Genomic DNA, 24,274 nt, shown 5'->3' with positions numbered 1-24,274 from the left:
GACACAAAGACTGATAGGGGAAAGCAGTGGTGCTTGATGATCAACATGTTCCATCGGCAGAAGGGTTTGTTCCATGCTCTCTCTCTCAGTGAGTGCAGCAGAAGAATTAGTCCAGAAAGAACACTGCTGTGAGCTGGAATTGACCTTATGGACAGAATGGCCTTCTGCATCACAAAGAAATATGGAATTAATTTATGTACAATACCATGTAAGCAAACACTAGTAAACTTACTGCTTTGCTGAATCTCCTCCATCAAAATACTGACCAAAATGAGGATCACAGTCATATCTTTCAAGCAAGTGGAAGGATGAGAATCTATGAAATACAAATGATAATTGGTTTGGAATATTTGGTTTTATCTTTAAATCTGGAAATTTTATTAAATAGGCAAATTGCTCCATACCTTTCTTTTCTTGGAATTCCTCAGTAAACAAGCAGCTGGACTTCCGAATGACAACTGGTGCAACAATGGCCAGAAGACGAACACTCACCATGCATAATGCAACGGTGGGGATAAAGTTCACACCTGGAGAGCAAAGATTCAACAATATTTGCTGGTCATTCCTTTGGGAAATTAAACTGATGTGTCACAAGCACACGATTACACATTTTGTACACGTCTTCTAGGGATATTGCTGACTGCATTTGTTCTCTTTAAAATTTTTGCTCTGTACTTCACAGCAGGTAAATCTTTTTCACATTAGATAGATAGATACTTTATTCATCCCCATGGGGAAATTCAACTTTTTTTTTCCAATGTCCCATACACTTATTGTAGCAAAACTAATTACAACCAATACTTAACTCTGTAAAAATATGATATGCCTCTAAATCACTCTCTCAAAAAGCATTAATAATAGCTTTTAAAAAGTTCTTAAATAGTTTACTTAAATACTTTAACATATCTTACTCCTGGCGGTTGAATTGTAAAGCCAAATGGCATTGGGGAGTATTGATCTCTTCATCCTGTCTGAGGAGCATTGCATCGATAGCAACCTATCGCTGAAACTGCTTCTCTGTCTCTGGATGGTGCTATGTAGAGGATATTCAGGGTTTTCCATAATTGACCGTAGCCTACTCAGCGCCCTTCGCTCTGCTACCGATGTTATACTCTCCAGTACTTTGCCCACGACAGAGCCCGCCTTCCTTACCAGCTTATAAAAGACGTGAGGCGTCCCTCTTCTTAATGCTGCCTCCCCAACACGCCACCACAAAGAAGAGGGCGCTCTCCACAACTGACCTATAGAACATCTTCAGCATCTCACTACAGACATTGAATGACGCCAACCTTCTAAGGAAGTACAGTCAACTCTGCCTTCCTGCACAAGGCATCTGTGTTGGCAGTCCAGTCTAGCTTCTCGTCTAACTGTACTCCCAGATACTTGTAGGTCTTAACCTGCTCCACACATTCTCCATTAATGATCACTGGCTCCATATGAGGCCTAGATCTCCTGAAGTCCACCACCATCTCCTTGGTCTTGGTGATATTTAGACGCAGGTAGTTTGAGTTGCACCATATCACAAATCACCATTAAGCACTACAAACCTTATCCACCTACTCTCAATAAGTCTAGAAAACATAGAAACAAAATGAGGTTATTCGGCCAATTGAGTCTGCTCCGCCATTCCTTCATGGCTGAATTCTCTCTACCACATTCTGCTGCCTTATTTCCATAACCTTTGACACCCTGACTAATCAAGAACCTATCAAAACCCACTGTAAATATACTCAATGACTTGGCATCCACAGCCATCCGTGGCAATGAATTCCACAGATTCACCACCATCTGGCTGAAGAAATTCCTCCTCATTCTGTTCTAAATGGACGTTCCTCTATTCTGAAGATTTGCCCCCGGTCCTGGACTCACTCATTATGGGAAACATCCTCTCCACTTCCACTCAATGTGGATCTCTCAACATTTGATTGGTTTCAGTGACTCCCTTCATGCTTCGACACTCCAGTGAGTACAGGCCCAGAGCCATCAAATTCTCCTCACAAGTTAACCTTTTCATTCCCAGAATATTTCTCACAAACCTCCTCTGGACCCTCTCCAATGCCAGAATATCTTTTCTTAGATAAGAGGAACAAAACTGCTCACAATACTCTGAGTGTGGTCTGATTGCCTTAGCATTACCTCCTTGCTTTTATATTCTAGTGCATTCGAAATGAATGCTAACATCACATTTGCCTTCCTTACCACTGACTCAACCTGCAAGTTGACCATTAGGGAATCCTGCACAAGTCCCTTTGCACCACTGAATTTTGAATTTTCTCCCCATTTAGAAAATAGTCCACGCCTTTATTCATTCTACCAAATTGCATGACAATACACTTCTCTAGACTATATTCTATCTGCACTTCCTTTCCCATTCACACAATCTGCTAAAGTCCACTTGCAGACTCCCTGCTTCCTTACTAATACCTGCCCCCACCCCACCTATCTTTGTATTGTCTGCAAATCTAGCCAGAATACCATCAATTCCGTCATCCAAGTCTTTGACATATAATGTGAAAAGCAGTCCTAATACAGACCCTGCAAAATGCCAGCAGCCAACCAGAAAAGGCCCTCTTTATTCCCGCATTTTGCCTCCTGCCAATCAGCCAAACTTCTATACGTGCTTGTATCTTTTCTGAAACATCATGTCATGCAGCCGCATGTGCAGGATCTTGTCAAAGGCCTTCTGAAAATCCACTGGCTCATCTTTGTCTACCCTGCTTGTTGTTGCCTCAAAGATTTTGAGAGGCAAGACCTCCAACTGAGGAAACCATGCTGTCTTTCGCCTATTTTATCATGTGCCACCAAGTACCCCAAATCTTCATCCTTAATAATGGACTCCAAAATCTTCCCAACAACTGAAGTCAGGCTAACTGGTTTATATTTCCTTCTTTCTGCCTCCCTCCCTCCCTCCTTAAAGAATGGAAGAACATTTGCAATTTTCCAGTCCTCTGGACCCATTCTTGAAAGATCATTACTAACGCCTCCACAATTGCTTCTGCTACCTCTTTCAGAACACTGGGGCATAGTCTATCTGGTCCAGGTGACCCACCTTCCTTCAGGCTTTTTATCTTCCCAAGCACCTCCTCCTCAGTAATAGCAATGACACTCACTTCTGCCTCCTAACACTCCTGAATTTCTGGCATACTGCTAGAAGACTGGCACAAACTACTTATTTAGTTGGTCTCCTATTACGACGTCTCCAGCATAATTTTTGAGTGGTCAGATATTTACTCTCACATCTCTTTTACTTTTTATATATCTGAAAAAAAGAATTAATAAATACCCACACGTTCCCTCAACCTTCTCAACAAATTTAGAAAGGGTTGCAGTGGAGAGTCTCCAGTGACAGTTTATAATTTCTGAGAAGCTTGTTTGGTACTCCGCTGCACAAAGTGATGTTCAGCTTATGAATGCAGAATTGGATATCAATCACTCCTTATATAAACACTGATTTTTCACAGAACATTATCTAAATATTTTTTGCTGATGTGGAAAATTAATTTCTCAACAAGCCTTATGATTTACCAAAAAAATTCAACATTTGTGTATCTGAAATAGAAGCAACAGCAAGATTTTTAAAGCTGGTCATTTTACATGTCTCCAGATAAAATATAAGAAAAAAAACTGGAGGAAAAAATAATCTGGATATTGGTGACAACTGGAGAATAATGGGCCTCCATTTAATCTCAAAGTGAAACAGTTTGATGATTGAAAGCTAATTTTTAAAGACACACTTTCTTATCTATGCAGGACCCTATTAATATCTTCTTCTATACTAGTGTCTAGCTTACCTTCCTTTTCCATCTTTTCTCTCCTTATTGCTTTGTTTAGTTGCCCTCTGTTTATTTTAAAAGCTTCTCAATCTTCTAACTTCCATCTAAATTTTGCTACATTATATGCCCTCTTTTCTTTTTATACTACACCTGACTTCCCTTGTCAGCCACAGTTGCCCCATCCTCCTTTTAGAATACTTCATCTTCTGGATACATCTATCCTGCACCTTCCAAACTGCTCCCAGAAACTCCAGCCGTTCTATCATCATACCTGCTGTGTGCCCTTCCGAGCAACTTTAGCCAATTCGTCTCTCTTATGCCTCTGTAATTTCATTCACTCTACTTTAATACTGAAAGGTCTGACCTTATCTCCTCCCTCTCAAACTGTAGAATGAATTTTACCAAAATGAAACATGTGCCTTCAATTTACACTCGTGTAACCTGCTCACAAATGCCCAGTTTATGTTTTTATCAGAATCATTTGCATTCAGCTCTCATCATTCTTACTCCACGAGCAATCTGCAGCCTCTACCACCAGGGATCACAAGTGCATTGACACACTCCTATTTCCAGATCCTCTCCAAGTCACTCATCATCCTGAATGACATACTCATCCACTGATAGTGTGATGGCCACACTGAAGATGACACCAGCATCACGGACATGACACAATCTAGAAATGGACTGAATGTCAGAACGTTGAAAAAGATTCAGGAGCTCACTCGCACCAATACAGGAGTGAGATGTTTGAATTCCACACCTAGTCAGTATTGTTCAAAGTCCTTAAGTTCAAGGTACTTTTGTGATCAAATTATGTATAACATATGTAGCCTGGAGATTCATCTTCGTGCAGCCTGCCACAAAACAAAAACTTAATAGAATCCATGAAAAAACCCACAGGAGGGACCATCAAACATCCAATGTGCAAAAAATAACAAATTAAGTAAACAATATCAAAAGTAAACAAATAACATGTGGCAAATAAACCACAGGCCTGAAAGTGAGACCACGGCCACTGGTCAGTTCATCGCTGAGGCGAGTGCAGGGGGTCAAGACTCTGGCACCTCACACCCAAGGATAGTAGTGAGGAGAGAGGGAGACAGGTCAGATGCTGGCAGATGGAACCACAGCACCATAAGATATAGGAGCAGAATGAGGCCATTTGGCCCATTGAGTCTGCTCTGCCATTTCATCATGGCTGATCCAATGTTCCACTCAGCCCCAATCTCCTGCCTTCTCCCCATATTCCTTCATGTCCTGAGCAATAAGGAAAGCAAGCTCTGCCTTAAATTTACATATAGACTTGGCCTCCACAGCTGCATATGCCAAAGACTTTCAAAGATTCTCCAATCTCCACCTAAAGTAATTCCTCCTTTTCTCAGTTCTAAAAAGAATGCCCCTCTATTCTGAGGCTGTGTCCTCAGGTCCTACACTCTCCCACCATAGGAAACATCCTCTCCACATCCACTCTGTTCAGGCATTTCACCATTTGATAGGTTTCAATGTGGTCACCCCTCATTCTTCTTAATTCCTGCAATTATAAGCCCAGCACCGTCAAAAGCACTTCGTATGCCAAGACATTCATTCCTGGAATCCTTTCTGTGAATCTCCTTTGAACACTCCCCAGTTTCAGCACATCCTTTCTTAGATAAGGGGCCCAACGCTGCTCACAATACTTCAAGTGAGACCTCACCAGTTCTTTATAAAGTCTCAACATTACATCCGTGATTTGATATTCTAGTCCCTGAAATAAATGCAAACATCACATTTGCCTTCCTCACCACAGACTCAACCTGCAAAGTAACCTTTAGGGATTCCTGCACAAGGATTCCCAAATCCCTTTACACCTGTTTTTTTTTTGGTATTTTCTCTCTATTTGAGGGTGTTGTGGATAGTCTGGAGGGTTGTCAGAGGGTACACTGGGACATCAGCAGGATGTAAAACTGGGCTGAGAAGTGGCAGATGGACTTCAACCCAGGTAAGTGTGAAGTGGTTCATTTCTGCAGGTCAAATTTGAAGACAGAATATAATATTAATGCTAAGACTCTAGGCAGTGCGAAGCATTGAGAGATCTTGGGGTCCATGTCCATAGGACACTCAAATCTTCTGCACAGGTTGACGGTGTTGATAAGAAGGCATTCATCAACCATGGGATTGAGTTCAAGAGCAGTGAGGGAATGTTACAGCTATATAAGACCTTGGTCAGACTCCACTTGGAGTACTGTGTTCAGTTCTGGTCACCTTATTTCAGGAAGGATATGGATAATATGGAGAGAGTGCAGAGGAGATTTAGAAGGATTTTGCCTGGACTGGAGGGTGCCCCTTACGAGAACAGTTTGAGAGAACATTGTCTTTTTTCCTTGGAGCAACAGAGGATGAGTGGTGACCTGATAGAGGTGTATAAGGTGGTTGTGTGGATAGCCTGAGACATTTTCCCAGAGCTGAAATGGACAACACGAGGGGGCATAGTTTTAAGGTGCTTGGAAATAGGTACCGAGGGGATGTCAGGGGTAAGTTTTTCACAGAGTTGAGGTAGGTCTGTGGAATGCACTGCCATTGGAATCCACTACTATTATATCTGGAGGTGGTAGAAACAGATACAATAGGGCCTTTTAAGAGACTCTTAGATAGGTCCACGGAGCTTAAAAAACATAGCGGGCTAGGTGCTAGGGAAATTCAAGGCAGTTTCTGGAGTAGGCTACATTGTCAGCAGAACTTTGCGTGCTGAAGGGCCAGTAATGTGCTGTAGATTTCTATGTTCTATGTTAGTAAACAGTCAATACTTATTCTACCAAGGGACATGACCATACACTTCCTGACTCTATTCCACCTGCCATTTCTTTGCCCATTTTCCTAGTGTGTCCAAGTCCTCCTGTAGCCTCTCTACTTGCTCAGAACTCCCTGCTCCACCACCTATCTTCATATCATCAGCAAGCTTTGCAACAAAGTTATCAATTCCAAAATCTAAATCAGTGAAATATAATGTAAGAAGAAACAGTCCCAACACAGATCCCTGTGGAGCACCACTAGTCACAGACAGACAGCCAGAAAAGGATCCCTTTATTCCCACTCTTTGCCTCCTGCCAATCACCCACTTCTCCATCCATGCTAGCATCTTTCCAGTAATACCACGGGCTTGTAGCTTGTTAAGCAGCCTCATATGTGGCGCCTTGTCAGAGGCCTTCTGAAAATCCAAGAACACCACATCAACCAATTCTCCTTTGTCTATCCTGCTTGTCACTTCTTTAAAGAATTCCAACAGATTTGTCAGGAAAGATTTTCCCTTGAGGAAACTCCGGCTTATTTTATCATATGGCTCCAAGTACCCTGAGTATCCTCAATAATCAACTCTAACATTTTCCCAACCACTGAGGTCAGACTAACTGGCCTATAATTTCCTTTCTTCTGCCTCTCTCTTTTCTTGAACAGTGGAGTGACATTTGCAATTTTCCAGTCTTCCAGAACCATTTGTGAATCCAGTGATTCTTGAACGATCATTGTTAATGTCTCCACAACATCTTAAGCCACCTCTTTCAGAACCATAGGATGTTCACATCTGGTCCAGGTGACTTATCTACCCTCAGATCTTTCAGTTTCCCAATAACCTTCTCTCTACTTATAGTAACTTCACACACTTCATGACTCCTGACACCTGGAACTTCCACCATATTCATGGTGTCTTCCACAATGAAGGATGATGCAAAATACATGTCCAGTTCGTCCACCATTTACTTGTCCCCCATTTTACCTCACCTGCATCATTTTCCAGCGATCTGTTATACACTCTTGCCTCTCTTTTACACTTCATGTATCCGAAGAAACTGTAGGTATCTTCTCTAATATTATGGGCCAGCTTACTTCCATGTTCCATCTTAAAAGTCCTTCTTAATGACATGTTTTGTTGCCTTCTGTTGGTTTTTAGAAGCTTCCCAATCCTCTAATTTCCCACTAAATTTTCCTCTATTATATGCCCTCTCTTTGGCTTTTTTGTTGGCTTTGATTTTTCTTGTTAGCCGTGGTTATGTCATCTTTCCTTTAGAATAGTTCTTCTTCTTTGTGATGCATATATCCTGTGCCTTCTGAATTGCGTCCAAAAAAATTCCAGCCATTGCTGCTCTGCCATCATTCCTGCCATTGTTCTTTACCATTCGATTGTGGCCAACTCCTCTCACAGGCATCTGTAATTCCCTTTACTGCACTGTAATACTGATACACCTGACTTTAGCTTCTCCTCAGATTTCAGAGTGAATTCCATCATATTATGATCACTTTCCCCTAAGAGTTCTTCTAACTTAAGCTTTTTAATCAATTCCAGTTCATTGCACAACACCCAATCCAGAATAGTCGATGCTCTAGAAGGCTCAGCCACGAGCTGCTCTAAAAAACATTCTAGAAATTAACCCTCTTGGATTCCAGCACCAACCTGATTTTCCCAATCTACCTGCATATTGAAGACCCCCATGACAACTGTAACATTGATCTTTTGTATGCATTTTCCATCTTGCATTGTAATTTGTAAATCTCATCCATGCTACTGTTTGGGGGTAGGTATACAACTCCCATCAGGGTCTTTTTACCCTTGCAATTCCTTAGCTCTATCCACAATGATTTAACACCTTCTGATCCTCTGTCACCTCTTTCTAATGATTTGATTTCATTTTTTTTAACCAATAGAGCAACGCCACCCCCTGTGCCTTCCTACCTGTACTTTTGAAACAATGTGTGTCCTTGCTCCCAGCTATAATCTTGCAGCCATGATTCAGTGATGCTTTCAACATCATACCTGCCAATCTGTAACTGTGCTGCAAGTTCGTCTACCTTATTCCGTGTACTGCATGCATTCAAATACAACACCTTCAGTCCTGTATTCAACCTTTTCGATTCTGTCCACCTTTATTGCAACTCATCCAATTGACTGCAATTTTGCCCGGTCAGCATCCTCTCCTCATGACACATTGCCTTTGTCTGCAAACCATCTTCAGTACCATTATCTGCCTTTCCTGCAATACTTCTTGCATTGAAATATATGTAGCTCAGGGCACTAGTCGCATCATGCTCAACCGTGTGATTCCTAACTTTGATGTCTTACCAACATCTGCCTCCACTACCTCTCCACTAACTGTTCTGATACTCTGGTTCCCATCCCCCTGTAATGCTAGTTTAAACCCCACCATGCAGCAAACCTTCCCACTAGAGTAATAGTACCCCTCCAGTTCAGGTGCAAACCGACCTTGGAAGAGAGCCCAATGATCCAAAAATTTTATACCCTCCCTCCTACACTAACCCTTATCCACGTATTAAACTGTATAATCTTCCACGATCTGGCCTCACGAGCACGTAGCATGGGTAGCAATCCTGAGATCACAACCCTGGATTTATTTAACGTAGCACCTAATCGCTTGAATACCCTGTGCAAAACCTTGTCACTCATCCTACCCATATCATTGATACCTACATGGACTAAGACTGTTCACCCTCTCACTTAATGAGGTAGTGTTTTGTGCCCAGGTTGGATCAGTCAATGTGCATGCCAAGGAACTCTGTGTTCTTCACACTCTCCACGGCAGAGCCATTGATATGCAATGGAGAGTGGTCAAACTGCACCTTCCTGAAGTCCACAATCATCTCTTTCTCTTGTACATATTAAGACTCAGGTGGTTGTTCTTACACCATTTGACAAGCCTTTCTACAACCCTCTCTAACTGCAAATTCATCATTGTTGCTGACGAGGGCAACCACCGTTGTACTGTCAACAATCTTGATGAGGTGCTTTGAGCTGGATCTGGCAGTGCAGTCATGAGTCACACGATATTATAATAATTTTTCTGGTAAACTCGGTCTGTTTAAAGGACGCATGTATGAACAGAACCAGGTGATCTTAAAGTGAATACAGGAACTGGAGCCCTAGAGTGTGAAAGGGAGCATCGAAATGGACTCAGGTCAATGGATGGGGAGTATGGGAACCAGAGTCCATGAACGGGTGACTGCACGGGAATTGGAACCCCTCTGAATGGAAAGGAAGCACTGACACTCGAGCCCTAGTGGGTGGATGGGAAAATCAGTGACCTTCACCTGGTGAGCTCATTGCCAAACCATTGGGATTTCTGAATTAGATAGGGATAACTGGATCTTTACTGCAATCAGGGTGTTTTGTGTGTACTCAAAGACGTAATCATTCTATTGACTCTCTAATGGCAAATAATGCATCAGTCAAATGACCATTCACATGTTATACATTAATACTTTTAGACTCTCGCTACTTAAACACTTGCACAATATGGTGGCTATTCAGTATATAATCAAACAGGACGCATCTGCTCTATTATTGCTTCATGATTTATGATCCTGCAAAAGAAGATAATTTATTACTCGTAACCATAGAAGCTTGTTGAATCCGCTTGTTGATTTCATTTCCTTCCTTCTAACAGACTTTTATCTCCCTTGCTTAAAATAGGGTTGATTTCTTTTCCATCACACTTTCAGGCTGTTTATCTGTAGCCACATAGCTACAATTACTGTTGTAATTAAGTAGCCACATAAATACAATTACTGCATTCGGGCAGATGGGTCTTGTCAGCCATAGTTGGCAGCTCATCTAGAAGGAAGATTCTGATCTCAAACCTCTGCTGCCTTGCAGCTATACCCACTCATGGGGTATATACCCTGAGGGAAAAATCCGGAGCTGGAGTCCTTAAGGTGGTCCCACATTGAGTCCAACGCTGACTGGCAACTCCTGCAATACTGTTGATATCAAACTGTATTGGTCTCTCCCGTTCCTTTGGGTTCATCAGATGCGTGGAGAGAGAGTTGTACATCAGCAGCAGCTTGCTCTCCACATCACACTGCCTAGGCCTGCATATCTAGACAGCTAGACAGCAACATCTATGGTCAATCTTGACCAACAGAGGCCTCACTCATTCCCTGTTGAAGCAAGATCCATTGATGCGCATGTTTAGATTTCTCCTCACTTTGGGCCTTCTACCGTGGGGTTATGGGAGGAAACCAGAGTTCCTGAGGGGAAACGTATGCAGTCCCAGGGAGATTGTACAATCAGAACTCAGAAAACACCAGAAGTTCAGGACTGAACCTGGTTCTCTGGAACTATGAGGCAGCAGTACTTATGTCAGCCAGTGACTTTGTGGCTCTTTTTGAGCGGTGACCAAACTCTGAAACAGACGCTCTAGATTCTTCTCCCTCGTGCCTTCAACACAAGACTCCACTTGAATAACTAATGAGCCAGTGAGATTGAAGACAGATTTCTACTTCAATTCTATTAGGTCACACAGGCTGCTCGTCCATAACTTTATCGTTCCCATTTATATATTATTTCCAACCTTTAAACTTAACTTGCATCAAACACAGACATAATTTGAATTACAACCTCATTAACAGAAACTATGCAACAATTGATATGAGTGGTGCTGCCTCCTTTTCATTATATTGCCACTCTTACCAAGTTCTCACACTTAAAATAGAAAGAGTATTTTGAGCACCTGGATTGATCTCTTCCTGGTCAATAGTGTCATAAAATACAGTAAGTTTATATGTAAATGGGTATAGGTTGTGGGGCGTGCGCACACACACACACACACACACACACACACACACACACACACACACACACACACACACACACACACACACACACACACACACACACACACACACACACACACACACACACACACACACACACACACCACCTTCCCCCCCCTTTCACAATGTACAGGCAGATATTATTTCTAAACGTCCTGGAAATAATGAAGTGATAGGGTTTACAATTTGTGGACTTACCTTTAATCCCGATCCATGAGGCAAGTGCAACAATGGTAGCAGCAAGAGACAGAACTCTGAAAATCATCAAGCTCAAAGACGCTGTGGAGATACAATAAAAAACAGTTCAAATCCACTGTCACTCAAGGGGACCTACTCTTTTACTGCCTACTCTCTTGCTTTTAAAACATCTACATATAAAAGGATTTGGGAATTTCTTTGATCTGTTGCTCAAAGGCCATTTAATGCCCCCTTTAGCAGTCATAATGGTTTTCTTAATGTAGTTCCTCTATAAACCTCAAATCTCATAATAACAATTTGATAAAAACCTGATAAAATACCTCTTTCTGTCACTCCTCTCTCTTTCTTCCACTCACCAAGACTGCTTCCTGCAGTCGGCTGTTGTTTCCCCTTCAGCAGCTGCATCCAGTCCATCTTTACCAGGTTCTGTCACATACTACTGAAATCAGCCCTCGACTGATTTATCTCTAATTCAACCTTCTCCATTTCCATGACTGAAGTTTATTCATTTGGGATCACTATTCACTACAGGTTGCTTTACAGAAACTTCCACTAAAGTAAGGTCAAGTACACCCCTGCCCCTGTTAGGAATTTCTACAGACTACTTTAAAAACACTTCCAGGACACATTTAACAAATTCAACCCCGTCTAGGTCCCTTACACCAAAACAATCTCAGTCAAATATGAGGAAGTTATTGCCAGGAACAAGTGTTCGTCATACAGACGATAGTTACTATAAAGGTATTTTTGCTACATTAATCTACTATGTTTAAAATGTATATTGTTCTCCCAGTCCGAGAACAATGAGAATGGTAATCAGTCTCGGGTGCAACAGCCAATAACATCCATTCGACAATGGAACCAGTTCCATTACCTCAGATAAGAACAGCGTGTGTGAATGTATACAGGCATGGCACATTGTTCTGATCAGAAATATTTTCTCTCTTCTGTTCTCTGTAGGTAGGACTGACGGAATATTTAGAATAGAAACACAGACACACAATTTCAATGAAGGTCAAGGATGCCAGGTAGTTCAATGAACTGAGTCCAAAGACCATAGTAGCAGCAGGTCCAAGGAAATCCACTGCTTCACCAGGTCTTTAAAATATTATCCATCTTTAAACACCATTGAGAAGGTACTCTTGAATGCCTTTTTTCTTTCACTATTTCCACCACCCCGCTTCAAGCTTCCCTTGTTTTAGTAACACACTCAAAGAGCTGGAGGAACTCAGCAGATCAGACTAAGGATGTTTCGGACTAAGACCCATCTTTAGGACTGGAGAGGAAAGAGGAAAAAGCCAAAATAAGGTGGGTGGTCAGGGGAAGGAGTACAAACTGGCAGGTGATAGGTGAAACTCAGTGAGTGGAAAGATGGGTAGGTGGGTGAAGTTGATGAAGTAAGAAGCTGAGAGGTGATAGGAGGAAGAAGTAAAGGACTAAAGAGGTGGAATCAGATAGGAGAGAACAATGGACTAGGGAAGGAGATAAGGCATGAGAGGGAGGTGATAGTCAGGAGAGAAGGGGTGCAAAAGGAACTAGAATGGGGAAAATAAAAGGGAGAGGGAGAGGGGGGAAAATTACCCAAAGTTAGAAAATGGATGTTTGTGCCATCTGGTTGGACGCTCATTACATCTTCCAGCCATCACCCCCAGCTTTTTACTTCTTCCTCCCCCCCCCCCCCCACACACACACACACACACACACACACACACACCTTCTTTCTCACCTGGTTTCACTCACCACCTGCCAGTTTGTACTCCTTCCCCTCCCCCCACTTTCTTATTCTGGTTTCTTCCCTCTTTCTTTCCAGTTCTGATGAAGGGTAGGTGATCAAGGTTTCTAAAGCAGAGCTTCGCACCAGTTTCTCTGAGTCGGACGGTGACCAATCAGAAAGAGGAATTCATTAGACCGGGTGATAAAAGTAACGCAAGTGTAAGCTCAGCGGCCATTCCGATTGTGCCCGTTTCAGAGCGGCTTTGGCTCCTCGGGCTTGGGCTAGGGAAAGTATCCAGTAAGTTTTCCTCCTCCTGTTCTTATTTGTTCATTCCTCATCTATTAGGACATAGTAGTGTAGTGACAATGGCTCTGGGGGCAGTGTGTGAAATGTAGGAAGTCTGGACAACTCAAGTCTCCCAGATAACAACACCTGCACCAGGTGCACTGAGCTGCAGCTCCTCAGAAAATGTATTTAGAGGAACTGGAGCCACAGCCCGATGACCTTCGACTCACAAGGGAGAATGAGGAAGTGCTGGACAGGAGCTACAGGCAGGTAGTCACTCCTAGACTACAGGAGCTAGGTAACTGAATGGCAGATGGAATACAGCAGTGGGAAATGTATAATAATGCATTATGGGAAAAGGAACAATAGTTCGGACTATTATCTAAATGGGGAGAAGGTTCAAACATCAGAGGGACTTGGGGGTCCTCATGTAAGAATCCTAGAAGGTTAATTTACAGGTTGAGTTTGTGGTAAAGACAGCAAATGCAATGTTGGCATTTATTTCAAGGGGAATAGAATATAAAAGCAAGGAGATGATGCTGAGGATTTTTAAGATATTAGTCAGGCCGCACTTGGAGTATTGTCAACATTTTCGGGCACCATTTCTCAGAAATGATGTGTTGTCACTGGGGAGAGCCCAGAGGAGATTCACGAGGATGATCCCAGTAATGAAGGTGTTAACATATGAGGAGCGTTTGGAAGCTTTGGGACTGTACTCAATAGAATTTGGAAGAATGTGTAGGATCTCACTGAAATCTACCAAACGTTCAAAGGGCTAGAGAGGGTGGATGTGGAGAGGGTGTTTCCTATGGTTGGGGTACTCAGAACTAGAAGACACTGCCTCAAAATGGAGAACAGCAGTAAGGAGGATGTTTTTTAATCCAGAGAGTAGCAAATCTGTGAAATGCTCTGCCACAGACTCTGGTGGAGGTCAAGTCTGTGCATATATTTAAAGTGGAAGTAAAAAACAGCTTCTTTCATGCAATATACAACTAGTCATAGGTATCATGTACCTTTGATGTCCATGAATTTTATTTTTAGTTCATGTTTGGGACAAGGCTAATGATAAGACAAGAACTTGTATATCCTGAAATGTGCAGTGTTACAACTGTCAATGACACGTTTGATCTGTGCAAAAGCAGAAATTTTTCCACAGAAACTGTATGACAGTGTCTTCTACCGACACTATTATAGATGGATGCATCTACCACAGGAAGACCAGTAAGGACAAACTCATTACTTGTATCAGAACCATTTTAACAGCTATGTGTTTCAGGACTTGGCAGTTCATCCATGATGGTAATAGGCAGCCATCTTTGGTGGACAGTAAACTTGTCAAGTTTGGAGGCTTGAGTGCTTCAATGGCCCAGAGAGGTATGTTGCCTGGAGTCTGGGCTTTGTGCATTGACTCTTGGTAGAGTCACCCATGCCAAACAGGTCAAAGGGAAGAGTAGTCCATTGGTCCTCCAGTTTCAGGGGTTCAGCTCAGGGCCACCAACACCGAATGGTCAAAAAAATTACAGAAAGAGCAATGAAGCAAATCTGTATCTGTGTGCGACAGTATTCCTGATATCCACCCAAATTTCCATGACTGACAGCAGCGAAAACCGAATGGAAGCTACTGGCATAGTCAAGCCAGTCCCGAACACCACCAATATCAAGACCAAAATTGTTTGTGTTATGACCCCAGCCCCCTCCTTTGTGAGAATCGCCAGAGCCCTAGTGAAGGGGGGGTCAATGACCCAAGAGAAGAGAAAGACACGTGCGGTGTCCCTCGTATCATGGCGAGGCAAAAGCTGGCGACTGTGTCATTGTCTCGTGGAGACACCTTTGTGAATTGGGAACTGTACTACGTGTATACCCTCAGGGCAACGTGGGTGGAGAGACGGAGAGAGATTGCATCATCCCAACCTGATTGACATCTGAGACCCTGTGAGTTCAGATAAAAGAGGGGTTGTAAAGACGGCCCCCCCCAGACGCACCAGAAGGCACGCTAGAAATCCTGTGACAGCGTTTAATAGCGACAGCCGGGGTGGGGGGGGGGGGGGGGTTCGTGTGCGTCTTTTCCTTGCCTGGGATTGGCGACCTCACCACGGAAGAACGGCTTAGCTACAGGAGAGGCCACAAGTGAGCGGCCATTCCCCAACGAGACTCCGACGGATCGAACTCATAAAGGTTGGAAAAACCCGCCGGATAACTGTTCCATTCAATCTCTATCTCTCTCTCTCCAACAAAGTGCACCACCGCGACACCCCAAAAGACGGCAGCTGGTGGAACTGCAGTGACCGCAAGAGACTTTCAGATATACATTGGACAATAAATACATTACCCCTAGACAACGATAGAGCTTATTTCTTATTGATTATTACTATACCTGCACTTTAGATTGAGTATTGACGACGTATGTTATCTGAATGTTTGTATTAACCTTACTTTTGTGCCCCTTTATAAATAAAAACGTTTAAAAATGGTACCATCAGACTTCAGCGGACCTCTCTATCTTTGCTGGTAAGTGACCCAGTTACGGGGATACGTAACAGTTGGAAGAAGATGGCCAAGGACAGACAGACAGGGAGGACATTCATTGCTGCCTTAAATGCCAGAAGTATAACAGGCAGTAAATAACTTTGGCAAAAGATACTGAAATTTCCAACGTTTTCAACATTTGACACATACCTCGCTTTGATTTCTTCTCCAAACACCACAGAAGCAATGATCCACCAGCACACACCAAAGAAAATACCAGCCCTGAGATCAATGCAGTAATAATTATAGAGTCTTCACTGGAAATGCCTGCAATTAAAATATTTATATAATAAATTACACAGTACGGGAGAAAATGACCAGAAGTGCCCCTACATCAGTCACAACCCAACTGTCGTGTTGAAGTTCTTTAGGCAGTGAACATGCCAGTCCTGCTTGGGTCTGGTTTTCAAGTTTCAAACCCATAATGATTGTTTTTTTTCTTTTTTGCCCAGGTGAATTACTGTCAGAAACTGTTGCCATTCAAAGCAAGAATGGGTGGTGCACATGATATTCTGTAACACCTGCATTAATAATATTCCATGCACTTAGTTTCGTAGTGGGTTGAGTTAGTAAATCAATAGGTATTAAAAAAACTTAACAGCATCTTTCAAATTCCAATATGTTCCAAAAAGTTCCCAGGTGACAGAATACCTTAAATGCAGTCACTCTTGCAATGTGGGACTTGCAATCAGAACTCAGTGAAGTTCAATGTGAAAAAACAGAGAATCCACTTTGTGACTATTGGTTGTGATATGCATTCTTAAGCACCTCCCCCTCTCTTCTGAAATGAGTGGACTGGTTCTCCACCCAAGCAAACCAAAGCATTTATTCTCAGAGAACACTTTGTTAGCCCTCCTACAGGTTTTATCTGTAATTGTGTGCTGAAGGGATTAGATAGATAGATACTTTATTCATCCCCATGGGGAAATTCAACATTTTTTCCAATGTCCCATACACTTATTGTAGCAAAACTAATTACATACAATACTTAACTCAGTAAAAATATGATATGCATCTAAAATCACCCTCTCAAAAAGCATTAATAATAGCTTTTAAAAAGTTCTTAAGTAGTTTAAGTTTAAGTAGTTTACTTAAATACATTGAAATCTGAAACCCCAACCTGTAATTCAGAGCTGAGAATTACAACTAAGGCAGATCTGAGACCAAGGAGAAGACACTACAGATTCTCAGGGAATTACAAAATAGAATTGTGGGCATTTCACCCGTTGGGAACAGGTCCCAATGACTGAGAATAAATTGTCAGTTGATGGAAAGTGGCTGAGAGTGACTCTTGAATCACACTGCAAACCTGGTGGGTAGGAAAGGCCCTTCCCCATACTCTGTGAATCCATGAGTTAAGTGGTTGGCGGCTGTGGACCAGCAAGAGAAACATTTGGATCAGAAACCGAATGGAATTCAGAAACTGCAGTGTTGAAAAATCAATGAACACTGTCTCACTCAATCCATGTCACAGAACAGCCCAGGCTCCACCAACCCCAGTAAAGAGTTTCTCCTGATCCTTCCTCTTTCTGAGAGACAACTAATTAAAGATCCTGTTTCCCAGTCAGAAGTTACCCTTCCTCACCCTGTCAAAGCCCTTTGTAAGTCGCAGTAACAACTCCATTAAATCTGCTGTGTGCTGTCCTTGATACCGTGTGATGCACCATCAATAACTCACGCTGAGACGTGGTAAGCGAGATATCGGCTTTTATTGACTGGAAGAATAAACAACACTACATCCTGGGGAAAATGAGGGAGAGCAGCAGCCCACAGTCGCCTTTATACAGGGGTCTGTGGGAGGAGCCACAGGAGCAGTCAGCAGGGTCTGTGGGAGGAGCCACAGGAGCAGTCAGACAGGTATATCTAGTTCACCACATTCACCCCCCCCCCCCTTTGTTTTAACAGAGTTCCCAAGTATATTTACAGGTTAAGTCTATCAGGTGGTCGAATCGTCCGCTGCGATCTACGTAGCTCCGGCTGCAATTGCACAGGAGCCGGAGGTGGTGACGGCACAGGTGCCGGAGGTGGTGTTTGCACCGGAGGCGGAGAGTGGGTTGGTTCTGTCCCAACTGGAGGTGTCAGGGATCCCTCGCGTGTGTGCGAGGCCCCCGGAATAGACGCATACGAGATGCCCGGTACATGAGCGTCGTGAGGAGTCTGGGTGTGGCACGGTGTGTGCGGTGTCACCTCGGGTACAGGGTTCATAGTTACCGTGGAGTGTACGGGGTAGTGGTCTGCTGCTCTGGCAGGCGCCAGGTCACGGACAGAGACCGTGTCCTCCCGCCCATCAGGCAAGACCACGTAGGCATACTGGGGATTAGCATGCAGGAGGTGAACCTTCTCGACCAGCGGGGAGTACTTATTACTCCTCACATGTTTACGTAGCAGCACTGGCCCCGGGGACGTCAGCCAAACTGGTAGGGTGGTCCCAGTGACAGACTTCCTGGGAAAAGAGAATAGGCGTTCGTGAGGGGTGGCATTAGTGGACGTACACAACAGGGAGCGGATAGAGTGGAGTGCCTCAGGGAGGACCTCCTGCCATCGGGAGACCGGCAACCCTTTTGACTTAAGGGCTAAAAGTGTGGCCTTCCACACTGTGGCATTCTCCCTCTCCACCTGGCCATTCCCCCGGGGATTATAACTCGTGGTTCGACTAGTAGCAATGCTCCTAGCTAGCAGGAACCGGCGCAACTCGTCACTTATAAAGGAGGACCCTCTATCACTGTGGATATAGCAGGGATATCCGAACAGAGTGAAGAGCTGGCGCAGGGCTTTTATGACCGACGTGGTAGTAGTGTCGGGGCAGGGAATGGCAAAGGGGAATCGCGAGTACTCGTCAATAATACTGAGAAAATAGACATTGCGGTCGGTGGAGGGAAGGGGGCCCTTAAAGTCAACACTCAGTTGCACAAAAGGGCGGGTGGCCTTGACAAGCTGCGCAGTGTCAGGACGGTAGAACTGCGGTTTGCACTCAGCGCAGATCTGGCAGTCCCTGGTCATCGTCCTGATGTCCTCCAGGGAGTACGGCAGGTTTCGGGCTTTAATGAAATGGTGAAATCGGGTGACCCCCGGATGGCAAAGATGGGCATGAAGGGCATATAGCTGGTCGAGCTGTGCGCTAGCTCACATTCCCCGGGATAGGGCATCAGAGGGTTCATTGAGTCTGCCAGGCCGGTACAGGATATCATAATTGTAGGTGGAGAGTTCTATTCTCCACCGCAAAATTTTATCATTTTTGATTTTGCCCCGCTGTTGGTTGCTGAACATGAACGCAACCGAGCGCTGGTCGGTCAGCAAGGTGAATCTTTTGCCAGCGAGATAGTGCCTCCAGTGCCTAATAGCTTCCACTATGGCCTGGGCTTCTTTCTCCACCGCGGAGTGCCGAAGTTCAGAGCCTTGAAGGGTACGAGAAAAAAACGCCACTGGTCTGCCTTCCTGATTGAGGGTAGCAGCCAGCGCGAAGTCAGAGGCGTCACTCTCTACTTGGAAGGGAATGGTCTCGTCCACCGCATGCATCGTTGCTTTGGCAATGTCCCCTTTAATGCAGCTGAAGGCCGAGCAGGCCTCGGCAGAGAGGGGAAAAGTGGTAGACTTGACCGGGGGCGGGCCTTGTCTGTGTAATGGGGGACCCATTGGGCGTAATTGGAAGAAAAAAAACAGGCACCGCCAGAGGGCCTTGAGAGTGGTGGGAAGAGGAAGTTCTAACAGGGGGCGCATATGGTCGGGGTCAGGGCCAATGACCCCGTTCTCCACGACATACCCAAGGATAGCGAGTCGGGTGGTTCTGAACACACACTTGTCCCTGTTATAAGTGAGGTTCAAAGCGTCGGCCACTTGGAAAAATCATTGGAGGTTGGTGTTGTGATCCGGCCAGTCGCGACCACAGATGGTGATGTTATCTAGATAGGGAAATGTGGCCTTCAGTTTGTACTGGTCCACCATCCGGTCCATTTCCCTCTGGAAGACCAAGATACCATTTGTGACACCGAAGGGGACGCACATGAAGTGATAGAGCCTGCCACCCGCCTCAAAGGTGGTGTAGGGGCGGTCCTCTGGGCGGATGGGGAGCTGGTGATAAGCGGATTTCAGATCTATTGTCGAGTACACCTTGTACTGAGCTATCTGGTTGACCATATCCGCGATGCGGGGTAGGGGGTACGCGTCAAGCTGTGTGAATCTATTGATGGTCTGGCTATAGCCCACAACCATCCTATTTTTCTGCCCAGTCCGAACAACAACCACCTGGGACCGCCATGGGCTTGTGCTCGGCTCAATGATCCCCTCCCCGAGCAGCCGCTGCACCTCTGAATGAATAAAGGCCCTGTCCCCTGCACTGTACTTCCTGCTTTTAGTCGCCACCGGTTTACAGTCGGGGGTCAGGTTGGTGAACAGCGATGGGGGAGGGATCTTGAGGGTGGAGAGGCTGCAAGTAGTGTCAGTAGCACAGCTATCGGCATGGTGCTGGGCGGGATGTGTGGTTCGGTGTGTATGTGCGTGTGGTAACGGAGTATATGGCGAAGTCCCACCAAACTGAGGATTCCTGACAGTGAGTGGTGGGAGGGGCCCGTTATATGCCATAGTCACACTTTTGAGATGGCTCTGGAAGTCGAGCCCCAACAGCACAGGTGCACACAGTCGAGGCATGACCAGGAACGCAAAGTTCCGATATTCTGTGCCCTGCACCACCAATGTCGCTACACAACCCACCCAGATGTCTGTGGAATGCGACCCAGAAGCCAAGGTGATCTTCTGACGTACCGGCCGTGTCACGAGTCCACAGCATTGCACTGTGGCCGGGTCAATAAAACTCTCAGTGCTGGCCGTGTCAAACAGGCAGCTAGTCCTGTGTCCCTGCACCAGGATGTCCATCATCGACCTTGCGAGCTGGTGCGGAGCGCTTTGATCGAGGGTCACGGAAGCCAGCGTTGAACGGGGCGAGTCGGGGGCGGGGCATGGTGACGCCGGCAAAGATGGTTGTTCACATCCGGGCATGCAAGATGGCGGCTCCCAGGTCGCACACGGGTAGGTAGGGGCGGGGCATGGTGACGCCGGCAAAGATGGTTGTTCACATCCGGGCATGCAAGATGGCGGCTCCCAGGTCGCCCACGGGTAGGTAGGGGCGGGGCATGGTGACGCCGGCAAAGATGGTTGTTCACATCCGGGCATGCAAAATGGCGGCCCCCAGGTCTCAGACGCAGCGCTGCTCGACCCCGGGCGAGGTTTAGATTTACAGACCTTGGCGAAATGGCCCTTCTTCCCGCAGCTGGAACAAGTCGCTTCGCGAGCCGGGCAGCTGTTTCTGGAATGTTTCCGAAACCCACAAAAGTAACAAAGTTTTATGCCTGGCGAGGTCGGGGAGTTCGTGACACCGCGACTGGCAGCGGCGTTGGCGAATTCGCCCGCAGGAACAGGTGGCGGCGGGGAATCACGCAGCTGGACCGTCTCGGCGTACAGCTGTGCAGCCTCCAATGTATCAGCCGTCTCTATCGCGGAGCGTAAGGTAAGATCAGCTTTTTCCAGCAGCCGCTGGCGCAAATACACTGACCTGACTCCGGTCACAAAGGTGTCTCGGACCAAGAGTTCCGCATGCTGTTCCGCTGTGAGCGTTTTGCAGTCACAAGTCCGCACGAGTGCCTGTAGAGCTTGGAGAAATTCAGCAGTCGACTCCGTAGGCCGCTGTTTTCGGGTAGCCAAGCGATGCCGGGCATAAACTGCGTTCACTGGCCGCAGGTACTGTCTTTTGAGGGCGTCAAGCGCCCCCTCGTAGGTCGAGAGGTCCCTGATGAATGAATAAACTTTTGGGGCGACCCTCGAGAGGAGAAGTCTGTGCCTAACAGCTGGGTCGGTTGCATGAACCTCCTCCAAGTATGAGTGGAAGCATACAAGCCAGTGTTCAAAGGCAAGGGCTGCTTCAGGGTCCTGGGGATCCAAATCTAAACGTTCTGGGCGTAAAAAGGTTGCCATGTTTTAACTTCCAGTCAATAAAATTGATGCACCATCAATAACTCACGCTGAGACGTGGGAAGCGAGATATCAGCTTTTATTGACTGGAAGAATAAACAACACTACATCCTGGGGAAAATGAGGGAGAGCAGCAGCCCACAGTCACCTTTATACAGGGGTCTGAGGGAGGAGCCACAGGAGCAGTCAGCAGGGTCTGTGGGAGGAGCCACAGGAGCAGTCAGCAGGGTCTGTGGGAGGAGCCACAGGAGCAGTCAGACAGGTATATCTAGTTCACCACACCGTGTGATATAAGCAGATTGCATTGCAAAGTTCACAAAGATCATAACGTTTGCTCTCAAGGGCTCATCTACATCCATAAATGAAGCTTACCTGGGAGATTTATGATGTAATTTGCCTGGGCAGAGCTGACAGGATTGGTAGCGACACAGGTGTATGTTCCACATTCACCTGTCAAGTCCGTCAAGATGACGAGGCTTCTGTTTCCATTAATTAGCCAGTGATGCTGGGAGATTTTCCCTCCATTTCTCAGCCATTCATATTTCTGCGGATTTCCATCAACCTCACAGGTGAGTTGGATGGTGTAACCAGGGGCACTATAGCTCCTTATCAAAGTTTTTGACAGCTCATCTAGAGGAATAAATATTAATGAATTTATAATATTTCACTCTTCACTTCCAATTAGCACTCATTGGTTGAGATAAGAAGAATCTTGCATTTAGATAGAATGATTGCTCATCCACAGATCTAATTAAAAATGGTTACTCCCAACAAATGTACTGCTATTTTAACTAGATGACAGGTAATAAGATGTTGAGGTCCTGAACGAGTGGAATTGGGGAACTGGATCACAATTTAAAGAAATATTTCCAAAATGGCACATCAGTTTCACAGTAATGTGTGGCATTAAGTTGTATTGGGTGCAGGAGAATCAATAATGTGTTTGCAACAGACTCCAAAGTTTCAAAGTACAATTATTATCAAAGTATGCATAAATTATACAACCTTGAGATTCGTCTGCTTACAGGCAGCCATAAAACAAGAAACGTGAAAGAACCCAATTTTAAAAAAAGACCAATGCCCAATGTGCAGAGAAAGAGGAAAAACTAAACAAATCATACAAACAATAAAGCCATCATCAGCATTCAGAACAAAATTGAATCCACAAACCCAGAGCCCAGAGCAGTCAGTGTAGGTCCATAGCCTTAGTTCAGTTCATCACACAGTAGGGCAAATGAGGGGCCGAAGGCTTGTATCGGTGATGTCCTAGCCTATGATCGAAGAGCTGCATTCATTTACTAATGGTTCTTTCCACTGGGTGAATAAATGAGTTTTGTTTGCATCAAGGCAACAATCACAAACCCCCATGTGAACTGTTCTTGGGTAAATCAGCAAATTATTCACCAGCTTCAGTGCTTCCAAGATACACAATCAAGTGAATACTTACAGAAGAGAAGCAATTCGATTGTAGTTGTTCTTCTCTCATCTACATCAAAATTATAAACACCTTGATCCTCAGGTTTTATCCTGTCTACCAGCAGACAGCCAGTAGAAGCGTTAAACTGTAAACGGGATCTGAATTGTTCATTTGGTTCCTCCACAGGTTTATCTGGAACGTAATCCAAAATAGTAACAGGGCCTTTGTTGCTGCTGGTGAAGGTCCATAGAATTTCACTCCTGCTGAGATCACCTTGGAGTTCAGGATCCAGGAAAACCGATGAACCAATGGTCCCAATTACTTCCTTACTCCTCACTGTTTAGAATTAAAACAGAAAATCATTATACTGATGTGGTGAAATACAGATATCTTACAGCACAAAGTAAAGAGAGAACAGCAGCTTCTTTTTGAAGTAACTGTGTATCACTGAAGACAGTGCAGCAGATAGTTCCAGAACACTACAGCACAGAAGCAGGCCCTTCGGCCCATCTAGTCTCCGCCAAACTATTAACCTGCCTCGTCCTACAGCCGGACAATAGCCCTCCATGCTCCTCCAAATTTCTGGTTGGTAGGTTAATTGGTCATTGTAAATTGTCCCATGATTAGGCTAGGATTAAAAACTGGGAAATTGGCAGGCGATGTGGCTCGAACGGCCAAAAGAGAGGAGGTGCAGGGACAGGTGTAGCGCTTATGCTTGCAGGGGTTGTAGGGACAGGGATTATCCCTGTAAGCGTAAGTGCTACACCTGTCCCAACTCCTCTCTTACCATTATTCAGGGCCCCA

General features: G+C 44.9%; 1 protein-coding gene across 1 annotated transcript in view; it reads right to left on the bottom strand.

The window, feature by feature from the left end:
* The window catches only part of LOC140717041 (uncharacterized), a 46,479-nt gene that overhangs the window by 2,433 nt on the left and 19,772 nt on the right, over nucleotides 1–24,274 (bottom strand). The window contains exons 2-7 of the mRNA XM_073030229.1: nucleotides 23,501–23,806; nucleotides 22,426–22,683; nucleotides 16,243–16,359; nucleotides 11,568–11,648; nucleotides 405–527; nucleotides 233–316 (exon numbers count right to left, since the gene is read on the bottom strand). Of these exons, the coding sequence (XP_072886330.1) occupies nucleotides 233–316; nucleotides 405–527; nucleotides 11,568–11,648; nucleotides 16,243–16,359; nucleotides 22,426–22,683; nucleotides 23,501–23,806 (969 nt within the window). The remainder of the gene's footprint in view (nucleotides 1–232; nucleotides 317–404; nucleotides 528–11,567; nucleotides 11,649–16,242; nucleotides 16,360–22,425; nucleotides 22,684–23,500; nucleotides 23,807–24,274) is intronic.

Source organism: Hemitrygon akajei, chromosome 2 (assembly GCF_048418815.1).
Source record: "Hemitrygon akajei chromosome 2, sHemAka1.3, whole genome shotgun sequence".
Taxonomy (NCBI): Eukaryota; Metazoa; Chordata; class Chondrichthyes; order Myliobatiformes; family Dasyatidae; genus Hemitrygon; species Hemitrygon akajei.
This window is presented reverse-complemented; position numbering and strand designations above follow the sequence as displayed.